Consider the following 22840-nt stretch of genomic DNA (forward strand, 5'->3'; position numbering starts at 1 on the left):
TATAGATGTGGGAGGGGCTCATGAAGTCCACATCCTCCCCAGCTAAGAAACGTTTAGCGACTGGTGGCTCCGGGATAGAGGGAGTCAGCTCTATTCAGTGATGGTGGGCTCTGGTGGGCTATCCACGCTCTGATGGACATCCCTACACCCATGCATAAACTGACAGCACTAAGTGGACTTGGGTTTAGAAAAGTATACATAAACGTGAGTGGGAAAATTGGTGAGGAGAAGATAGGAAAAATTGGAACTGAGGAACTGGGGTACCAAAAATTAGTATATGCATCTATAAAATTAAAATCAATAAAAGAAAAATAATCCATCAGACTGACATTTCAAGAATAGCAACTAACGTCGAAATAAAACAAGCCACAAAAAACCCTCTGTGACCAACATGAAATTTAAGCTTTTAAAAGAAATTTATTCATTTTAATTTAAAGTGGTTTTTATATAAAGAATGCTGTAACAAAAACATTACCTGTACTCGCCAGCTATAAGAACTTGATTCTACAAAGAGTACACATGGAGGGACTCATGACTCCAGCTGCATATGTAACAGAAGTTGGCCTTGTCTGGCATCAAAATAAGGGGAGGCCCTTGGTCCTGTGAAGGCTCGATACCCCAGTGTAGGGGGATGCCAGGGTGGGGAGGCAGAAATGAATGGGTGGGTGGGGAAGCACCCTTATAGAAGCAGGGGAATGGGATAGGGGATTTGAGGATAAACAATCAAGGGGATAAACATTTGAAATATAAATAAATAAATAAAATATCCAATTAAAAAACACTTAGTTCTAATAGTTTTAATTTAATGGCATTTCAGACCCAAATTGATAGATACACTGTTAAATTGTTATTCTCTTACACACATGGTAAGCTGATAACTTATTTTCCAAAGTTATTAAGAACAAACCAAACATCTATCTTAAGTATATGTAAATATATATATATATATATATATATATATATATATATATATATATATGTGTGTGTGTGTGTGTGTGTGTGTGTTCTGAATATAACAGAAAAGATGAAGGCAGGGAAAAAGAAAGAAGAGGAAGACAAGGAGAAGGAGTAAGCAGGAGGAGGAGGGGGGGGAGGAGCAAAGAAGAAGGGCAAGAAGGGACAGGCATTCTCTCAAAGAGAAAATAAAACATAAAATTTTACTTCAAATCAAAATTGCCAAGTAGGAGCCAAATGACAGAGTACCTGACTTGGCAGTGAAACATTTGCTTAGTTTTAGCAGAAACCTGGCTTCCTTTGCCACACTCACAACAGGAAAGAGTAGTGAAAACATATGAATATGTCAAAAGTAGAATTAAAAAAATTATCCTTCAATAACTAAATAGCTAACACAAACTGTATCTCTGTTACTGGGGCTGGGCCAGAGTAAATACAGTCCTCTAGACAGTGCTCATTGATTCTAAGGATCGCTCATGCCCAGAATCTAAGTGAAAGGGCAGTTGGGTTTGCTGTCTACTTTTCTGTCCAGCATGCTTTATTTAATCTTTTATTATTTGTCTGCATTAATAAGTCATCCTTTGCTGTTGGTGCTACAAGTGCATAAAGGGAGATAATGATGACTCAGAATTCTCTCAGTTCTCCCGGGATTGGCTTTATTAGGCGATTCTGTAGCTTTCTTTACGTTTACTGGGAAATGGGGTGGGGCAGGGAAGAGGGGCTTACAAGTCTATCTTCTGTCACATAGGCTTATTCCACATAGCATCACCATCAGAGAAAGAAAGTGTGAGCATCTATGTTTAATTTTAATTGAGTATCTTAGAAAGTGAAAAGGCCAGGTTTACAAAAGAACAAGTTATATCTGTGAGAAGAATCCTTGGTCTTGATTTCAAATAATAAAGTGAGGAAAAATGGAGAGGGAATTGTAACTACATAAACAAGTTGAAATTCAAATTTAATTCAGTCACTAGGAGGGAGGAGCAGAAGCAAGAGTGACTTCTTGACAAAACCAAACCATGTAAGCCCAGCTTCAAGTTATGGTATTGGAGTTTCCCAATAGATGTCCAATGTTGAAGGGAAAAAATGCTTGTGAAATATTACCATGACAAAGGCATCAGGCTCTAGCGGAGAAACATGTAATTACTGTGTGTGGTCAACAGATGGCAGCATTTATACATATGGATGCATATCAGGGTTTATTAATAATATTAATGGTAAGTTCTCAAAGGTGTTACTATAAAAAAGGTGGCCTTTGTGATTTGGCAAATTTATATTATTTTATTAGTGCTTCTTTTTTAGTTAGTATCTTTTTTCTTTTGTAACATTATTCTTCTATTTCCACTGGTCACTTTGTTACAGTTGTATCTCTTTTATGAAAGAAACTTCAAAACAACGATACTTCACGTCCACAAACACACACACACACACACACACACACACACACACAAACACACACACACATACACACAATCACAATCAAAATTTGATTTCTATGAAGCTGAACAAAACGTGAAGAGACTGTCACCTGGGTATCCACTGGTATGATCAGAGGCCACTGTGAGGTCACAGCTTTTCTTCTTTCTTTGTTTCTTTGTTTCTTTCCTCCTTTCTTTTTCAGAAAGTGGGTTTCAATTGTGCTATCTGGGTTTTAATCTATCATGGCCTCTTGCCAGTCTGTAAATGCCCATAGCTGGTTCTGTCCGTGTTTTTTGATTTACAGATTAAGTGCTTCATGAGGCTTAACATAGCAACACAAATATTTAAATTGCCCCTACAGTTTACAACCTTAAGTGCTGTATTTTATATAAAAGGCACAAAATGAATATTGTTATTGAAAAAATTGGATGCACCAGAGGACTTCGGATCACTGAGATCAAAACATGGAACATACTGAGAAATCACAAGTGCACGCGGAGAAAGGTAGGAGATCCTTAAACAGCAACATCCGCCATTCCTAAATACCGGAAATAAGCAGAGAGCAGGGGGTAGGCTTCATCCTTGGAAAACTCTATTCTCATTATTATGTTCACAGTAACAAATATGAGTTTTAAAATGAATAATACAGTTTTAGTAGCAAAAGAATAACTTATGAGGACTCAAAATACTACAAAAATATTACTATATGTTAAAATCGACTTTTGTTGTTTCTTTGTTTCTACACAGTATGCTTGCTTTCCTAACGTTTCTATAATGACCAACCTTTTTAATGAAACTTTTTGTTTATCCACCTGATGAAATGTACTTCTATGAGGGAAGTTCAAAGCCTCAGTTGTGTGGATTGGTGGTCTGCACTGCCCATTTTGGGCTTCCTGACAGGCATATATCACTCTGTAGGTTCTCAATTTGAAATACTCAAAAGGAAAAAAAAAAACCACTATGTTTCTAACAAATAGTAGGAAATGCTTCAGTAAGGTTAACACAACTGGCAATGTTTCTATCTTAATTTAAAGAGTTGACATCTGAAATGTATTATTTGGGTAGTGTTTGCAGCCAGCTGCACTGTGTCTGGCCAGGGACTTATTCCTAGATTACTCTTCTCACTAATAGCCCATGTCCCCTCAGTAGGAAAGGTGAGAGTTGCTAGGGACTGGGCTGTTTCTTTAATCAGGGTAAAGCCTTCACAAATGCGTCCAAGCAATGGTTAAGGAATAAGAATAGGTCACAGTTAAGCTTATTTTGTTAAGTAATATTGTTTTTTTTTTCAGCCTTCTGATTTTATCTGAAGCTTTGACAGTTTTTTTTAAATATGTGCTGATTAACCTGATACTAAAAGAAACATTAAGTAATGCTATTATAGACGATAGCACAATTCCAGAACGTCAGAATGATATAAACATGATAATATAGTTTGTAATATCTTTAAGAGTGTAACAGTATTTGTGGATGCTCATGTACATTGCACGAAATGGGAAACTTTAGAAAATGCATTTTATATCATTAGCTTTTCCAAACTGAAAAAAAAATATTGATTGGAAACTAGTAAGCTATTAAACTAAACTTAATGATGAGAAAATATTGGAGCTTTTTTGGAAGAATGTTAATACTGCATTATTGACAAAATGATATTTATTGAATTAAAACAAGGATTTAAAATTCAAATAACTTCATTGTGAGAATTTATTGGCTTTCAGAGATCTCATCTCTTTCTTTTGTTTCTGAGATCTGTGTTATTTTTATTAGTATCATTTGTGTGTGTGTGTGTGTGTGTGTGTGTGTGTGTGTGTGTGTGTGTGTAGGATGTGAGCTGGCTGCCTAGGTGCCACTGCACAGGTACGGAGCTCAGAGGACAAATCTAGGTAAGGGGTTCTCTCCTTCATCCTTTCCATGGGTTTCAAAGATAGGACTTAGCTCATCCAGCTTGCATAGCTAACTCCCTTACCCAATAAGAGACAGTCACCTAGTCAGCTTGCTTGCCCAAGCACTCATTTTGGAAGCAGGAACTTTAAATCATTCCTTAAACCCCTGAATATTTAACCATTTCCTCTATCACTACAAGCAAAGTAAAAATATTGAATAATGTTGAGTACTTCTACTGATCCATGTTACACACTGAATGCTCTCTGAGCATTACACTATTTAACGTGAAAAGCCAGAAGGCAGATGTTATTGCTGCCAGTTAATAGAAGAAGCAGAAGGAGAATGCAGACATGGCTGAAGTTGCCTAGGTTACGGGAGAGGAGACTGAGAGCAGAAGTTGAAGCCTCTGATTGCAGATGGACCTCATCCCATTAACTTGACAGAGAGGCTTGGCATCTATTATCACCAAATCAAAAGAACAGTAACCTAAGGGAAATTCTGGATGACTATTTTCTATATCATCAAATATATTTTAGTGAAACTTTCACTGGCCTTTACAAACCAATATCAATAATCATTACTTAATTTATTAATAGGAATTTCAAAAGTACCAGCTCGTTTTCTAAGAAGGTAGGAAGCTGATCAAGTCACCGAACTGCAAACCTGACATTCTGATGAGCCAACAGAGGAGTAAAACAGTTTTGCTCAAAACATACAATGCACAGACATCACAACACCAAAAATAACAGCAAGGTGACAAAGATTAGCTGTGGAACTTGTTGTGTGTGACTTCATTTAGGACTCTTGGGAGAATAAGCCTAATCCAACTCAAGGAACTCTGTGGTTTCCTGGGGTGAAAGACTAATTAAAAGCTAGGACTATTTTTAAAAGTAATGAGCTGTCACGAACAACTCATTTGAAGCTGGACTTAATGACATACCGATATGTTTCTGCTATCAGTATCTCTTTCTTAACCAGAGCTGGTATCAGATGGCCCTAGCTTATTAGCAGTAGATTTACCTAATTGGTGCTTTTCCTGATATCTGAATAAACCATCTACTGGAAAAAGATTCTGGGGGCCTTTACAAACTTCATATTAGAAAGATAACCTGCTTAGTCACTTCTGACTTGTAGGTTTTATGAATAGCTTTTTATAACTCATTTACTTGTTTTTGTTTGTTTGTTTGTTTGTGTGTTTCTATTTTGTGGGCACTAGGACTCTTAGGAAAGATAAAACGTTACCTCTCAAAGAGACCACTGCCATCTCCAACTGACCGGAAGAAGTTCGATCAAGACTTTGCCATGTCCACTTCCTTTCATGGGATACATAATATTGCCCAGAACCAGAACAAAGTTCGAAAGGTGATCTGGCTGGCTGTGGTGCTGGGCTCTGTCTCGCTCTTGGTGTGGCAAATCTACAGTCGTTTGGTCAATTACTTCACATGGCCAACGACAACATCTATAGAAGTTCAGTATGTGGAAAAAATCGAGTTCCCAGCTGTGACACTCTGTAACTTGAACAGGTATGAATCAGTATTATTTTCATGATTTTTTAAATATTAAGTATGAATTTACTTGGATGATTATCATAAAGATTTTCTGATGCAGTATTTAAAGCATTGGCATCTTCAAATTGAATATAATGTACAAAGATAAGAAAGTAGAGAGGCTTGTTAATTTTTTTCATTAATTCATTCATTTTCCTTTCCCTTGCTACTTTGTACAGCAACATGCTAGGTTAGGACTAAGCTCCAGGGTTAAGTAGATGTTAAATAATCTAGTTTCCTAAACTGAAGTATGCAAATGATAGGGAGTATCCCTAAGTCAGTGAATAATTATTAAACCCAGTATAGCTATATACCCAGGCTCGCTATGTAGAGTGGCAATGAGAAAGAACTAACAAGGGATCTAATGTAAAACACATGAAGATTCGAGGTTTAGTTGTTTTTAAGATGAGAAGTCTGCCTTGGTAGAGGCAGGCTAGCTAGAGACCAAAAGCTCTGTATTGTGGTCAGGTGCCTTAGGGCCCTGATCTCTGAAGAACATTACACTCAGCTGAGTTCTCACTGCGACTCTCAAGCTCTGGACTGCCGTCCATGTAGAAAGTTTTAGTCACTGTACCAGGCCAGCAGCGAGAAGGTCATCTTCCTTCCATGGAGTCTTCACAACAAAGTCTTGGGACTGTCTATCATGAGACATATGTAGGAATTTTGCAGAATGGATGACTCTTTAAAACTCATAGTTTATTAATGACAGATAACTATGGGCAGATCCCGCTATCCTTTGAGAATACACACACACACACACACACACACACACACACACACACACACACACACACATATATACACATATGTGCACATACATATACACTCAGCATATTTTCTGTGATATTAGTTCAAGTAATGAAGTTTTCTTAGTTTCTGTGGTAATTCTAGAACTAGGATATGTTGTACGTGTTCTGAGAGGTTTGTGTGACTCTAGTCCTTCAAAGCTTTAATTTACGCACTAAGGTGTCAGAAGGCCAAGATAAGTCAACCTTTTCTTCTCACAAGAGAAAAGATCTTCTGTATTCATTGCCTCACACTATTCAAACAGCATGCATGCTGGCCAAGGCAAGGCTAGCTTGCAGGCACACTGGATTAAAAGGAGCTGATGTAGTTGAAGGATCGTGCGAGTGGATCCACAGTCACTGTTTCTGGGGACTCAACTGTAACTGGTGGGCAAAAATATTTTCAGAAACTATTTTTTTTCAGAAGGAAATACAGCCGAAGAAGACATGACCCATCAGTGATATTTTCATTCAGAAATGAATGTCAGCACCAAATGTGAAGCTCTGTACAACTTAGACAAGTTTTCTCCTTTCCCATCCTTCTTTGTCTCAGCGTGACAAAAGTTGTTCCCTATTGGTGTGGGGCAAGAAAACCAAAGTTTCCTATGCTGCACCTCCAAGCCAGGGCTTTCCATGTGTCCTGGGACATTCAGGGTGGGTGGGTGACAACGTGCTATCTACAGCAAGGTCCACGTGGCAGAGGCTAAGTTTTAGATGAGTGTAACGTAGGGTACACTAAGGATACCCTGAATCTCCTCGATTCCCTGTGTCAGGTGGAAGAGAGGTGTTGGAGGCTCTGCTTTCAGCATCTCCTTGTGTTGAGCTACTTATCAGTAGGAAACTGACAGCTGATTTGAGAAAATGTTGCTCAGAGACTCATGATCATATCTACCAAAGGTTCCAAAATTTTTAATAAGTCTCTGGTGGCCGGGTATGTGTGGAGATTAGAATGCAAATTGCAGGCTTTTGCTATCCTGACCTAGATGACACAATTCTTTTCACTAATAACCTAGTTAGAAAACAGAAAATTATGAGTGTGTAAAAATGTCAAACACAAAAGGGAATAAATAAAAATGTATGAAAAAGTAGTAATACTATTATCATTTTATTTTTAGAAAAGGACTGCATTATTATCCATTGCAGTGTTTAATAGAAATATTACATTTCTATTTAAACAGTAATGCAAACTTGTCAATGACTTCATCAAAATCAGCCTCTTAGGGCATTAGTGTCTAGTACACACAATATCACATTCAGTATAGTCTTCATATATTAAACCTAGTAGATGCTTGCTGGGGTTGTCAATCTGTTTCATTTATAAATTATTAGAAATATGCATTAATTTGAAATTTGAAAAGTTTCTTTACACAAAGCATTGTACAGACAAGAAGAGCTAATCTCAGAAAGGTATATTTGCACGAAGTCATAAAAATTAAGTTGTACAATAGATTCTGGAAAATGAGCTATTACTCATGGACTTTTTATTTGGAACCACTTTAGTAAATTATTAATAGCTCTGTATCAAATTCCTGCTAATTATCATCATTATAGAATTCATCACATATTTCCAGTACATTTTGCCAAAACTATCCATATTTTTTTTCCTTCTACTAAAACTAGAGATCAGGCCTTATGGATGAAGAGTTCATGTGGTTAACTGTTATTTCAAAACCCATGGCTCAAGTTCTTCTGTGTCTCTGTCTTTACAGCCATGTGCTTACTTATGTTCCCCAAATCTGTGTAAACGGATATACATGTGTATTTATGAGTGTGTGTTCATGTGTGCATATATACGTGTGTGTGCAGGTGTGTGTATGTGTGCAACTAGGCTTTATTTACATTATTTAATATGGTAAAATATCAGTGTAAACTCAAACTTTGTTAGTGTAACACATGTAGTTCAAGAAAATATTTTGAATCGAGTAAATTTTAATAATTATTATTAAAAAGATATAAAATTTTAATAACTTTATTCATTCACAGGAAGGCTAATTTTACATTTTGGAGGACTAGTTCATTTAACTTCAAATGACTATAGAAATGAATCCTGCGAGAGACTTTGCATTTTAGTCTGTATAGGGTATCAAAAGTTGGAGAGTGGCCATGGATTCAGGGTGAAAATTGTGCCTCATATCCAAATCAGTTACTGACTCCTGAGAAATAGTTTCCAGAAATTATTTATACCAGGATAAGAGAGGCTATGAGGCATCAGGACATAATGAATGCCAGGAGTGTCTCAGAGTGAGAAGCAGACTACTTGCAGAGTCAGGATGGAGGCTGGCATGAGAGGACCAGAGATGCTGGAATCAGATACAAGAGTATACTAGATGTTGACCATGAAAACCACTGCACTTTTTGGCATGTTTAGAGTTCTCACCTAATATTGGCTTAGGGTTTTTTTTTGTTTGTTTGTTTGTTTCTTTGTTTTGCATCTGTTTCATACTCATTCACTATGGCTTATACTACAAAGGAAACATTTAAAACAAAAAACATTTTATAGTTACACACACACAGAGCAATAAAATTAAAGAATAGATTGTAAATTTGGGAGGTAGACACAGGAAGGGTTGGAAGTGGAGCAGATGTGCTGGGGGCGATACACAAAAGTTTACATATAAATAAGTGAAAACATACATGTAATGGTAATTATTATCACACCAGGATAATATCTGTAGATATTAAAACTTGAGAAATATATAAAAAGTTTTAATTATATTCAGTGGAACTTTATGATAATCATTTTTGTAAGTAGCTCAACAGAAACTACTAAGTAAATAAACAACTCCCCCCCCCCCTGAAAAGGAAAAATGAATGAAAATAATATCTAGGTCAGGACCACCAGGAGCCATCAATTCCCTCCATGCCAGAATACCTATTTCCAAAAATTATAACTGCTAACAAGCACCTGTGAGGCTGTGGGAAAGGGGTAAACTTTACACACTGTTGGGAGTTAAATTCTTACAACTATGTGAAAGCAGGACTGCACCTACTCAATAAACTAAGTCTGGAACTCAACATCCAGAAAGCTGACTGCTGGCTGGTTATGTGAAGAAAAGAAAGTTAACGTTCACATCCAGGTATGTAGATGCCAACAGTGACTACAGCACCATTTACTGATCAACAGACAAGAATGATCTAAAAGACCATCAGCTGATGAATGGATAACGAAGCAAAAGTACATGTACACAATATGCATCCTTATATATTAAGCGTTAAAACTGAAAACCTTTTGTCTGTACCACGGATAGGTTTGGAGAGCATTATGCTAATATATGTAACACAAGTATGCTCAACTGTCATAGATACTACATAGTATATTCATAACATCACTCTAATGAATATCTAATTTCTGCCTTTATGGTCAGTTAAGCCAAATTAATAATAGTTTTACAAAGGAATAAATGGCAAAGTCTAGGATATAAGAAGATTCTAGAATGATATGTAAACTATGTGCTGCATGGCATGGAACCCTACCAACATTGGACCACACATTCCACTCTGTGCTGCCAGTCAAAGAGAAGAGAGGGAAGCTGCTCACTTTGGTGTTGATAGATCAAAATATGAAACAATTGCTGTCATTTTGAGAAATGCAAGGAATAAGGCATGCAAATAAAAATCTGAACACAATGCACAGTGGAAATTGCTTAACAAATCTAACCTTTCACTGATGTAGTTTCGCCTTGTTTCTGACTTCTAGAAAATTTAAATATTATCAATGTAACCAATGCCTTCATCCCTATTAATAGATTCCAAACAGAAGCAGTATCTAGATTTGGCATCATTTTCTTCTTGTGGGACATAGTCTCCAAAGTCCTCCGCCTTCAGGAAATCAGTGCCAACAACACTGGCTCTCCAGAGACCTTAGATTTTGTTACGAATCACCAAAACTTCAGCATTACAGAGTTTGTCAAGAACAATGGTTTTTATCTCAATAACGACACTTTGGTGCACTGTGAGTTCTTTGGCAAAACATGCAGTCCAAAGGTAATGTTTGAACATTTCTTCAAATATAGTCAAAATAGTAGACTATTGCTTCGTTCTGTTTTATGCTCAAGTAAAACCAATCCATTGAGAAAGCAACCTAAGTTTATGTATATTTCATTAGTTCTGCTACCTCTTGCTTTATAATATTAGGAGATGTGGCATCCATGTGAGATACATTTCTTCTTTCAAGAAGTTATATATAAGGGGCTGGAGGGATGGTTGAGGGGTAAGAACATTACTTGCTGTACAGGCATAGTGATGTGAATTCAGATCCAGGACCCTTACAAAAAATGTCTGGTGGTCTGTGTGTGCCTATAGCTTCAGCACTGTGGAAAGCAAAGACTAGAATCTTGTCTGGGCTGGATACTCGCCAAACTCAAGGACATAAGGACATCAGGGCAATCAGAGTTGTTCTTTGCCATTGCACATATGTGTACATCATACACAGTTACACACACATACACAGTGAGAATGGGAAGAGGAAGGGGGCAGGTTAGAGAAAAATGATAAATGACAATGGTTTTGAAGACTTTTATTGAACCATAGTATTTAAAAGAATAAAACAGCTTAACACAATAGAATACCTTGAAATTTTCCTTATCCTTCAACAACGTATTTGAAGGAAGCACTTCTGTCCATCTTAAGCAGGTATCACACTACATCTAAGTTAGAAGCACTTTCTGAGAATACACAGAAAGCAAGCCTTCCAGCTTTCAACTAAGAATTATATTGTCATGTGTCACATGCAGGAGATGTTGAATGAGCTTTGTGTGAACAACATCTAAAATTCTGTTTTACACCATTAGCCTAGGATAAAGCATAACATGCCTGGATTCTGAGCTCTTATTGTCTACATCTCCATGTCTTTACACTATGAGATAGATTCAAAATTAATATCAATTTCATTCTCTAATGATATAACAGATATATAAGAGAAATACCCAAGAGAGACTTGATGGGGATGAAAATAAGCAGTGGAGATGACCTGACCTTTACTGTAAACGGGTCTCCTCCTCACTTTGTGTTCACTAATACAGAAATGGAATTTTAGTAATCTGTGAAGTGAAATATATTAATTGGTTTCATTAATTGGGTAATCAAAAACAGAACTGGCTTTAGAAAATGCTATACCCATTAGCCAACTTTCCATCTCCTAACTTTGCACGCCTACTTTTGGTATGCATTCTTCACACAGAGAGCCAAAACTTCAACCACCAATACTTTCCTCACAGTGACACGTTAGAATCCAGACACTCAAGAATCAAGATGATAATTCAATGGAAGTCTCTTTTTGTTCTTAAACCAGTTGCAGAGGAAACAGGTTGGGGCTTGCAGATCATCAAGCTTATATAACAAGTATATCTCTGAGAATGGAGCAGATTATCAAAAGAGATCAGTTGGAAGCAAAATATGACTGCTTCCAGGGAACATGAGGAGGGAGCACTGAGTGCTCAAAAGAAAGGTGTGGAAGCCACTCATCAAAGGCTAACAACATGGTTTTTTGTGAATCATTAGCAAAAAACTGAAACAAGTCATTTTAAATTGAAAACAAAGCTCAATCATATGTAAAATTGTATCACTTAAAATAACATGAAAACTGACCTAAAAGTTCATTATACAAGTGAAAACTGTTCATCAAATACATCCAAAACTTGCCAAACTATCAAATCTTGCTAATATAGGTCTCCTCATATAAACATTTGCAAGTATAAAAAAATGACAGAGTAATTGGAATTTGGTGACACTGAGGAATTTCCTACTGATTATGCTCTATTTGACTCATTTTCATATTGAAGGATTTCAAACACGTCTTTACTGAATATGGGAATTGCTTCACTTTTAACTACGGTGAGAATATCCAAAACAAGAATAAAGTGAGTGTGTCCGGAAGAGGCTTAAAGCTGCTCCTCGACGTCCATCAGGTATCCACTTTGCTTCATCTCTGTCTGCGTGGAAAAGCAACGAAAGAGGGCACAGGTTTCCACATTTACTGCTCTGTCAAATAACTTGCTGGTACCAGCAGAGTTTATCTCACCCCTGGACACTTTTTTAGAATGCCCCACAGACTGTGAATTACTGTTGTCTTAGAGTTTCAGAAAGAATATCATCCAGGCATAAGCTAGACATTTTCAGTGTTCTACTCACTTCTATTATAATGATTCCAGGGACTGTTCGTGTAGCAAAATAAAGAAATGGCAAGTTCTATCATGCTGTGTACATAGCTAATGACAGTTTAAAAACATAATAGTAGTAGGATATTCATCTTGACATTGAAACATTGAAGTATGTTTTTAGAATAACTCTGTGTGTACTTTATTAGTCATAGAATTCTTCTCTGAAAAGACAAAAACATACTCAGTAAGAATAGTACAAGAGTGTGCTTTACTTAAGCCTCATCGATCAATGGTTTCTTTTTGCTTGGTGATTGGCCTAGAAGGTTATTTTTGACTTGGGACTCAGGTATTACAACATCTAAGACTTGCATTGCACTTACTACAAAGGAACTAGATGACTAGCTCTAGATGAATAGCTCCCAACCCTGCCCTATGCTTTATACATGATTTCTGCCATTCTGATATACTAAGTATTCAAAGACAATGAATGTCAGAGATCAATGGTCACCTCATTTTTGAATCATGGCAAATTACTCTATTCCCATAAATGTTAATAAAGGTGTGGCTTTCTGTTAATATATTTACAACTTCCTCCTGTGTCCCACTCAAAATAATTATATTCACATCAAAATGCAACCCTGCACTCAGCAAATATTTGACCAATATTTAAAGTATTTAGATAATAGCCCTAGTGTTCGTTTAAACATTAATTATGAATTTTTATTAGGAGATAATCCAAAATAAGTGTATAATACAATTGAAACCTACAAATATAATATAATGTTCTGTAAGTAAATGGCACGGAGCTATTTCTCTAAACCAACCTTGTCAATGTTTCTTAGAGTGTTTAAAACTATCCAGTAGAAATGGGTCTCTGAATTACAGGGATGTAAAGCATGCTCCTTAAGGATGGTTGCACAACAGTGCATTGATTCACTGCAGAATCCTTGTATGCACACACCCACCTTCTTATAGCCCGGAACTACTGCATCACTAGAAATTTACCTGGATCTATACCTAATATGCATTTATATATTTAAAAAATAAAAGTTGTTGTTGGGTTGGAGAGATGGTTCAGTGGTTAAGAGCGCTGACTCCTCCTCTAGAGGTCCTGAGTTCAATTCTCAGCAACCACCTAGTGGCTCACAGCCATCTGTAATGGGATCTGATGCCCTCTTCTGGTGTGTTTGATGATAGCAACTGTGTACTCATATACATAAAATAAATAATTTTTTAAAAAAGTATTGTTAAAGAAATAGTGTTAATTTCAACAATCATTGAAGAACACATTTGAATTTTAAATAAGGCCTGGGCTTTATTTAGAGAGAAGAGAGAGTCCAGTGGTTCTCTAATGCATTTGTAGCAAAACAGGACAGGCAAGTAGGAATTTCTGAAAGTCACTTGGTAGATGAGAAGGAAGAGGAAGGGAGGTCATCAGGGAAAACAATGTGGATTCACTCAGGAGCAACTGACACAGGTGCACTAGTACACTCACTCAGAAGCAGGAGCCTATATGATCCAGCCTGAAAAGGGGTGTTTTAGACGACAAATTTCCAAATCTCTCACACACAATAGATTTGAAGCCTAATATGGTGTAACTAACTTTAGGAAATCGAATACAGTATGAATCAATAAAACCACGTCTGTGTTCGTTTCAGGAGGAATTCACTGACAACCCAGTCCCTGGTTTTGCTGATGCTGGTGTCATCTTTGTTATTCACTCACCAAAGAAGGAGCCACAGTTTGATGGCTTAGGTTTGTCTTCTCCTGTGGGAATGCATGCACGGGTGACCATCCGCCAACTGAAGGTAAGAACTTGAGAGATGTGCAGGCAGAAGGAATTAGCTGGTGATGAAATCCATTAAACACACAACCTTTCCTATGGGACATCTTCTTCTCCAGTGCTTTTAACTATGGTTGAACAGGCCAGCATTACACTTCAGATCCCTGTCCTGTAACTGTAGGCTCCTAGGCAGTATATCTCTATGTCCAACCTAAGTTAGCCTATGGAGAAAAATCCCACAGAAGCCTATTGAATCCAAGGTAACTTCAGATCTGTTTAAAAACAGGACCAAAAGTAAGCTTTAGAATTGAATGCTTCCTTTGGGCAGTCACCCAAAAAACTAAAGTGGAAGAGAAGCAGCCATGAGACCAGCTAGCCCTTGTGGCAGCCTTCCACATGACAGTGTTTTACTCAGGAAATTCACTAATTAGCTTTCTGAATTTGCATCCACTCCCTTGTTCTCTTGGCATGTAGACAGCTTGTCCTTTCCAGAGTTAGAAAGTTTAAGTGAAGTAACATAAAATGCCCCCTACTTACTGCACATTAGATGGTGGTTGCTCTGTAAAGGACAGACTTCTGTCATATTGATGGATGAGTCGTGAGTACCCTGAGTACAACCAGGACATAATATTTGCATAAATGTTTTTTGTTCTAATGTGAATTAAGTTTTTGAATGGTTGGCCTATATGTTTTCATTAACATTTAGCTTACATGTTTAAAGGCTGCTATTGATAGTGGCCTTCAGGGACTTTCATGATAGAAGTGTGGATAAATGAGTAAATTTAGTGTATGAAAAAATTAAAGAACTGTGAGGTAAGCAAAAGTGTACAGCATACATGGATCAACAGAGGTCAGTCCCCTAACAACCATCTGTTCTGCCTTCAGACGGTCCACCAGGAGTACCCATGGGGAGAATGCAATCCCAACATCAAGCTGAGAAACTTCATTACCTACAGCACTTACGGGTGTCTGAAGGAGTGCAAAGCCCGGCATATACAAAGGCTGTGTGGATGTCTGCCCTTTCTGCTTCCAGGTAGATGGAGACTGATAAGTTCTTCCCACACTGCTTAATTTGAAAAGGAGGAAGTTAGTGTGTCCTTGAGTTGTTTTCCATTCCCATATAACCTCAGTGGGTACATTTGAAAGTAGGGAAACGTCACAGAGATTTCTGGAAGAGAAAATTATCTTTTCTGCTTTCTGTAGAAGAGGAGAACTATGACCTCAGGGGCAGGGTCCTTGTAAGGAAAAAAAAACAAGAAGTTATGAACATTTTAATTTATATTTATTCTGCTGTCTTTCCTTGGGGTATTCATAAAGAGATATAGACGATTACACAATTGAAAATGGAAAGACCGAAAAACAGTTTGATGATTTCCCTTGCTGCTGTGACCTAGCTAAATCATTCATATACTCTCTCTTTCTCTCTCTCATTTCTCTCTCTCTCTCTCTCTCTCTCTCTCTCTCTCCCTCCTCTCTTTCTATTTATCTATCAGTTTCTATTTCTATATGTTTCTCAATAAGTCTCACAAAATATTATTTCACTAAAAAGCAAGAAAAATGGAAGTGTGCAGTAGCACATTATTCCTCTTTCCTCCCCTCTTTCTCTCCTTTCCTCCTCCTCCTCCTCCTCCTCCCCTCTCCTCTTTCTCCTACTACTCTTTTAAATTTCTTCTACTTGAGACACAAATAACTCTCCTCTATACTCTCACAAGTAATTCATACAATTGTCCACAATTCTCAGAGGATAGTCTCCTTTAGAGTTTGAGGATTATTGAGTAAGCATTGTGGCTAACCTCAGAAACCACTTGTGCTAAACCAATAAACAAATACCCTGCTAGATTTAAAGGCCATGTTTGCTTTGGTTTGTTTTAATCTGACCAGGGAGTAAACCTATATTGTGGGGAGCGGGTGTGGCGGCAGTCCCAAAGGCGCCAGGGACTGCAGCTAAGTCATATGACTTGCACCTGACTTCCTCATATAAGACACAAACATCTTGAGTGCTGCGCAGGTGTACCAGGATACAGGTGAATCCAATTTGGTGGAGATTTGCCCCTGCTGCCCTGATTAGCTGAAGCTGCGTGCCTGGTGAGGTGGCGTGGCCTGCTGTGCGTGGATGGGAACTGAGAGTATAAAAGAGTGAGAGGCCCGGGTTAGAGGAGGATTATTATTCGAGAGAGGATTACTATTAGTGGGGGAGATATAAAAACAAGGGAGATATAAACAGGGGAGATATAAACAGGGGAGATATAAAAACAAGGGAGAGATATAAACAGGGGAGATATAAAAACAAGGGAGATATATAAACAAGGGAGATATAAACAGGGGAGATATAAAAACAAGGAAGATATATAAACAGGGGAGATATAAACAAGGGAGATATATGGAGAAAGAAGAAACAGGACTGAATAAATGTGTGCAGAAGGATCCTGTAGCAGCGTCGTTCTTCCTGGCGAGTTGGGGGCGCGCTCGAGACTATATATACTATAAATTGATTTTTCTTCTTTGTCTCAAGATCTATGTGAGGTGCATGATGAATATTGGCACTTATAAAACCTCAACATTTTGTGCATCATTGTGGATAAAAACATTTTGTATATGTATTTATATATTAGTACTAATAGCAAAAAAATAACATTAATATGTAAACAAAGCAGGATATAAGATAGAGAACTCCAAAGCCTCTCTAACTATATAGTCTAGGACAAGCCACTCTGAAATTTAGTTATTCATCTAGAAAATGATAATTCCTACACCGTAAGATTATGGAATAGGATAAAATAAGACAAAAATAAACACAAAGACTTGATTTGAAGAGATGAGCAAAAAGAATCAAAACAGTGTTCTTCTCAACAAACCATTTTCTTGGATTCTGGTATGTCTGTGAGTTCAAATTCTAAGGAATAAGCATCCATATGAGGGATAAATAGGCAGGAAGATATAGGAAAGAAATGTTCTTTTGATTTAGGTTGCTAATTTTATCAAAAGTATGGGGTCCGTATGTATCTCAGTGGTGGGGGTGACTGTGTCAGTGGAGGGGTGACTGTGTCAGTGGAGGGGGTGGCTGTGTCAGTGGAGGGGTGACTGTGTCAGTGGAGGGGGTGGCTGTGTCAGTGGAGGGGTGACTGTGTCAGTGGAGGGGGTGGCTGTGTCAGTGGTGAGGTGTCTCAGTGTTGGAAGTGTGCTTAGCATGTATAAAGGTCCCGAATTCAATAAACTGTACCCTCTTATGTAAAGACTCCAATGAAATCAGGTAACCATATCCAGAATCAATCCCCAAATTACCTCTCCAGATAGGTGTACAATGCAAAACTTCATCATCTTTAATGGGAGAAATTTACTTCCAGAAAACTCTTTATATGTTACACTTGCTGTTTTTAAGGAAATGGTGTAGAGTGTGACCTACTAGAATACTACAACTGTGTGTCTCCCATCCTTGGTAAGTGGCTTGACTCTTTTACTTTGAAAGCTTATATAAGATTATTTAGTTATAAGACCTGAAACAACATTATAGACATACCAAAAATGGAAAAAAGGTACATAGAGATTTTTTAGAATTTCCTTAATATTTGCTACATAAACATAGATAGTAAAAGAAAATTCCCTCTGACCACAGATTATCTCTAAGTTAGAGGTCATGATAACAAAGTACCAGGAAGAGCTCGCAGGTTTATTTCCAAACCATTGTGTTGTTTGTAACCTCTGCTCTCTATATTATCAAAATATCCTGGATTTTTATTGCATTACTAGAACATTTTTACCACTAGATGAAATATTCCAAATTAGAAAATGAAAGACGTAATACTCAGTAAAAGCTTGTTAGTTTGAAAATCATTTATGTTTTCTAAGAACCATTCTTTTATTTACACATACTTGTCACATATAACATTTTGTGTAAATAGACTCATAAACACAAGTGTCTTATTCATTGACAACAACTTAAATGGATTTATTTTGTCTACATATTTTCAAATATCCCAATGTTATATTCTATGTTTATGTAATTTGAGCCATATAATTAACTTCATATTAAGGTTTTGACATCATTGGTTGCCCTCTTAAAATGTAATATATTATATATGTTTGTTTCTGTTGTTGGGACATAAGAACTTATGGAAACAACCATAAGAGAAAGGAGAAAGGCTCCCAATTCTAGCCTATATACAGTTTCTCACTGTGGGAGAACAAGGTTGTGGGAAGCAGGGACTGCTCATCACATCACATCACATGTTACAGACACAGTCAAGAGCAGGGGGGAGTGAACTGATGAATGCACACGTGTTCTCACCTTACTTCCCCTACTCATGAATTTCAAGGTCTTCAAGATCCCTTAAATCAGTGATTGTCAGCATTTCTAATGCTACAACTGTTAATACCTTCATGTTGTGGTAGCCCCAAACCATAGCATTATTTATGTTGCTACTTCATAACTGTAATTGTCCTGTTATGAATTATAATGTGAATATCTGTGTTTTCTGATGGTCTTAGGTGACTCCTGTGAAAGAATTATTTAATTTGGAGAGTGGATCGCAACCCATGGGTTGTGAAACTGTGTCTCAAATCTTTCCACACACAGTTAGTAACTGTTCTCACCTTAGTTAATAGCAAAATAAATAATATACTGTAGTCATGGCCTCAGCCAACGCAATCTAGATAATCTCTAATTGAAGTTCTCTTCCCAGATGATTCTAGGTTTTCTACGTTGACATAACTAACCATTCTACTCTTCTATGAAAGCCTTCTTTTCCAACCCATTCTAGAAATATCTTTAAGACAGCAGCAATAGAACTAACATTTTCTTTTCAATTGTTATAAAATATTTCAAGATCTAGTGATAAAGTAGAATTTATATAGTCTTGAGTTTCCCAACCAAATATGCAAATGTCATACTGGAAACAAAATGAATCAGATTTATGTTGCCAAACTGATGCTTTCCTATTTCTGGTGAAAGCTGCAGAGAGAACCCAGGAAAAGTTACACATGTAGCAGTTTGGGGGATCCTGTAATAAAATAGGGTCACAAAGCTGTCGTGTGAATGTGAGAACAGTGTTGCGAGCACATGAGTGTGTCAGAGTGTGAGTGTGCACATGCCTGCATGTGAGGGCAATTAGTGGGTATGAGTGTGGGAATATGTCAGCGTACATGCGTGCAAGTGTCTGTATGAAAATGGCAGTTGAAGTTATGTGTGCTGGATTGTGTATATTTAGGTAGAGGAATGCATAGAATGGCAGTTAAAATGTGACAACTTGGTAGACAGAGAATCTTGGGGTCGTCTGAAAAGCTAAGGGACCATGGAAACAAGAAGCCTTAAGCCAACAGAGTATTTCACTCTGATTTAAGATAAGTCTAAAGATAAGTGTAGACTAGAATTAAATCGGTGACTTCCTCTCAAAATGGCATGGCACACACTACTTTCCATCCTGGTCTGTCCAAACAGTTGATCTGACATGGAAACAGTCCAGGAGCTTCCTAGACTTTCTCATTCTTAATGAAGATGTGGCCCCAGTGACTCTGAGGATCAAAGTTATACTTTTATATTCTGTCTCGTTGGTTTTATTAACAGTAAAATATAAGCACTGCTTGCTAAAATATTAAGCATAGTTAACTACATTTTAAATACAGGAGAAATCATGAATTTTATCCTCCATTGTGGAGTCTTCTATGAGCCCATTGTTCTGGCTTCCATTTCAGATCACATCGAGCGTAAGGGACTATGCACGATGGGAACACACAACTCCAGCTGCCCTGTGTCATGTGAGGAAACAGAATACCCAGCTACTGTTTCTTATTCTACTTTCCCAAGTCAAAGAGCAACAAGGTTTCTTGCCAAGAAATTGAATCAAAGCCAAGAATATATCCGGTAATCAAGTTAGTCTTATAAATTATTCATGATTAACGCTAATTTTTCTTTACTGAACACTAAGAGTCTCAGAAAATGACATAGTAGTCGATTGAAGAAGGCAATGCAGATGTCATTGGGCTAACAAAGAAAACAATAGGAATTTAAAACCAGGTAGAATCACATCTTCTTGCCCCTTACTTTAGCTTTTAAACCGAATCTTAGGATGCTGACTGAAGACATTTTTTCATGTTTTTTTTTTTTCTTTGCTAACTTGGCTGGAGAAAATATGAATGCTAACTAATATTAGCTAATGCTTAAAGTACAACAAGCCTTTGCCTGTTCCTTCTGTGCTTTGAGTTTCCTAATAACTATATAAAGTAAGTGGAGAAGAAATTATTTTTATTTTTACCACAGTAAATTGAAGTTCACTGAGTTTTAAATAACTGACTACCAAGGTAGCCAATGATGTGGAAGGAACTTGGTCTCTGCTCACTAAGTTTCAATGGCATGGAATTCTAACTCCAAAACTTAGTGTCAAATTAGTTTCTTCTTTTCCACACCATGTTGCTCCTGGAAAAGTATAAAAGCAGAGTTGTAATGAAATTTTAATGTCTTTTAGAGGAAGGAAGCCAAACACATCTCACTTTAAAAATATATTTTGCCACATTTTAGTAACATACTTTCCAGACTGGCATAGACAGAGAACATTGAAAAGCCTATGCTTATCTGAAATACTACTCAACCAGAAATGAATAGTGAAAAGAAGGGACCTGGAACTGTTGTATGGTAACAATGCTACAAATATTGGCTACTGGCTTTCAACAGGGCTTTAAATGGTGTGTTCTCCAAAACACCTATAACAGTTCATTCCTCATTGTTACCAAGAGAAACTGCTGAGACTTATCCTACTGGAAAATGCTGACTTTCTCATTCCTTGCTGTGCCTTCCTGAGTTTATATTCATAGTCACACACAAAGGAAAACAGACAATTGCCAGGATCTAATTCTTGCCCATATTTTTCTACTTGGAATAATGTACTTAGGTAGACTATTGACTCCACGGGGTGGGATCAAGCCTTCAGAATTATTGATGAGAAGAAAAGAAGCCCTTTGTTTGGCTGAACCATTTCCCACCATAGTGTATTGTTAAGCAAGCTCTTTCTCCATGCATGCAGGATGCTCATCTTTGAATGTAACTGTTACATCATACACAGGTTTTGATCTCTAGAAAGCCCAAGCAGGTAGGAAGCACCAGGAACCAAGGACGGTGCTCCAAATGCACAGATCTGTTCTGAGGTACTGAGCAATATTTTTAAAAGAAGTTGGAAAGAGAGTTTTCAAATCAGAAGGTGTGGTACCTCTATTTTTCAAGTGGTCAGGCTACCAAGCCTGTAGTAAGCTTTTGTCTCCACTCCAGGGAACCCCCTGGCCAGGCTTTAGAGACAGTTATCTAGTGTTTTACCAAAAGGCACTTTGGCACTATAGCTCAGAGAGCTGAGGTGGTGTGTGTGTGTGTGTGTGTGTGTGTGTGTGTGTATGTGTGCTTCCAGTTTGTTTATAGACTTAGGGCCTGAACCAGCAGGAGTAGTATGTTGGCATTAGTACTTACAACTTCTAAAATAAAAAATACAATAACTGAGTTAACATTCACTGATACTTGCATGGTCAAGTACCTTACTGAAAGCATGTTCTGATTCAGTTTACCTTAGGGTTTATTTTAATAAAGTTTAAAAATTCCTTCTGTAAAAATTATAGACAATATATCTACTAATCAGAAAAATTTAAAAGGCATTTCAAAAGAACATGCCTTCCGAGGTATAAATTACAACATATACTAGATAAAAAAACAGGAAAAAAATCACAATTATATCTTTTTAAATACATCTGTGTTCGTTTTAAATGTGGAAAACTGTTCTGAGTGAATTGTTATGTCAATACCTTTAAGCATGATATAGAAGACCACCTTTAAATGCCTTCTGAATTCAGAATTATTTTATTTGTAAGATATATAGGTATGTTACTGGAGACATACTGATGAATTAGAAATACAACCCACATAAATATACACCGTTAACTATTTCCTTTTCTAACCCACTGATTATTACTAATAAACCTCTCTTAATCAACATGGCAGTGACCGTTTGTGATCAGGACTAGCTATGACCAGGATAAAAAAGCAAGTAGCAGAGCGAATGTGTCCAGACGACACTGCTAGCGAGATGTTGGATTCTGCCACAGTGTCAGGAAACATATGCCAGGTAGTATCCATGAAATTAGCAATAAGATGTAAAGAGAAGCAACCTCTCAGGAAATCACTAAACACACTGCACATCTTTCTTCCTGGAGCAGAAATGAACTACAGATTGTGGCTGTGCAAGCAATCCACACAGCTATTGCTGAGCACTGGTGTGTAGATGAAGGGGGGGGGGGGTTAACTTACCCGAGGATGGCCACAGTGTAGCAGGGAGTTCACATTCATTTGTGACAGAGTTTGAGCAAATCATATTGGTCATAACAGTGGGTGTTTTAAATTGTTCT

At 37.4% G+C, this 22840-nt stretch overlaps 1 protein-coding gene across 4 annotated transcripts in view; it reads left to right on the forward strand.

The window, feature by feature from the left end:
• The window catches only part of Asic5 (acid-sensing (proton-gated) ion channel family member 5), a 38941-nt gene that overhangs the window by 11824 nt on the left and 4277 nt on the right, over positions 1 to 22840 (forward strand). For 2 of the 4 annotated variants that reach the window (XM_006501821.1, XM_006501823.2), the window contains exons 3-10: positions 2675 to 2874; positions 5468 to 5774; positions 10330 to 10567; positions 12364 to 12489; positions 14340 to 14489; positions 15350 to 15497; positions 17844 to 17900; positions 20153 to 20321. In XM_006501821.1, coding sequence (XP_006501884.1) covers positions 2835 to 2874; positions 5468 to 5774; positions 10330 to 10567; positions 12364 to 12489; positions 14340 to 14489; positions 15350 to 15497; positions 17844 to 17900; positions 20153 to 20321 — 1235 coding nt within the window. In that variant the 5' untranslated portion in view covers positions 2675 to 2834. Of the gene's footprint in view, positions 1 to 2674; positions 2875 to 4847; positions 5005 to 5467; positions 5775 to 10329; positions 10568 to 12363; positions 12490 to 14339; positions 14490 to 15349; positions 15498 to 17843; positions 17901 to 20152; positions 20322 to 22840 lie in introns of those variants that run through there. The other 2 variants (XM_006501825.1, NM_021370.2) reach the window with 2 other exon arrangements.

The sequence above is a fragment of the Mus musculus genome, chromosome 3 (genome assembly GCF_000001635.26).
Source record: "Mus musculus strain C57BL/6J chromosome 3, GRCm38.p6 C57BL/6J".
Classification (NCBI taxonomy): Eukaryota; Metazoa; Chordata; class Mammalia; order Rodentia; family Muridae; genus Mus; species Mus musculus.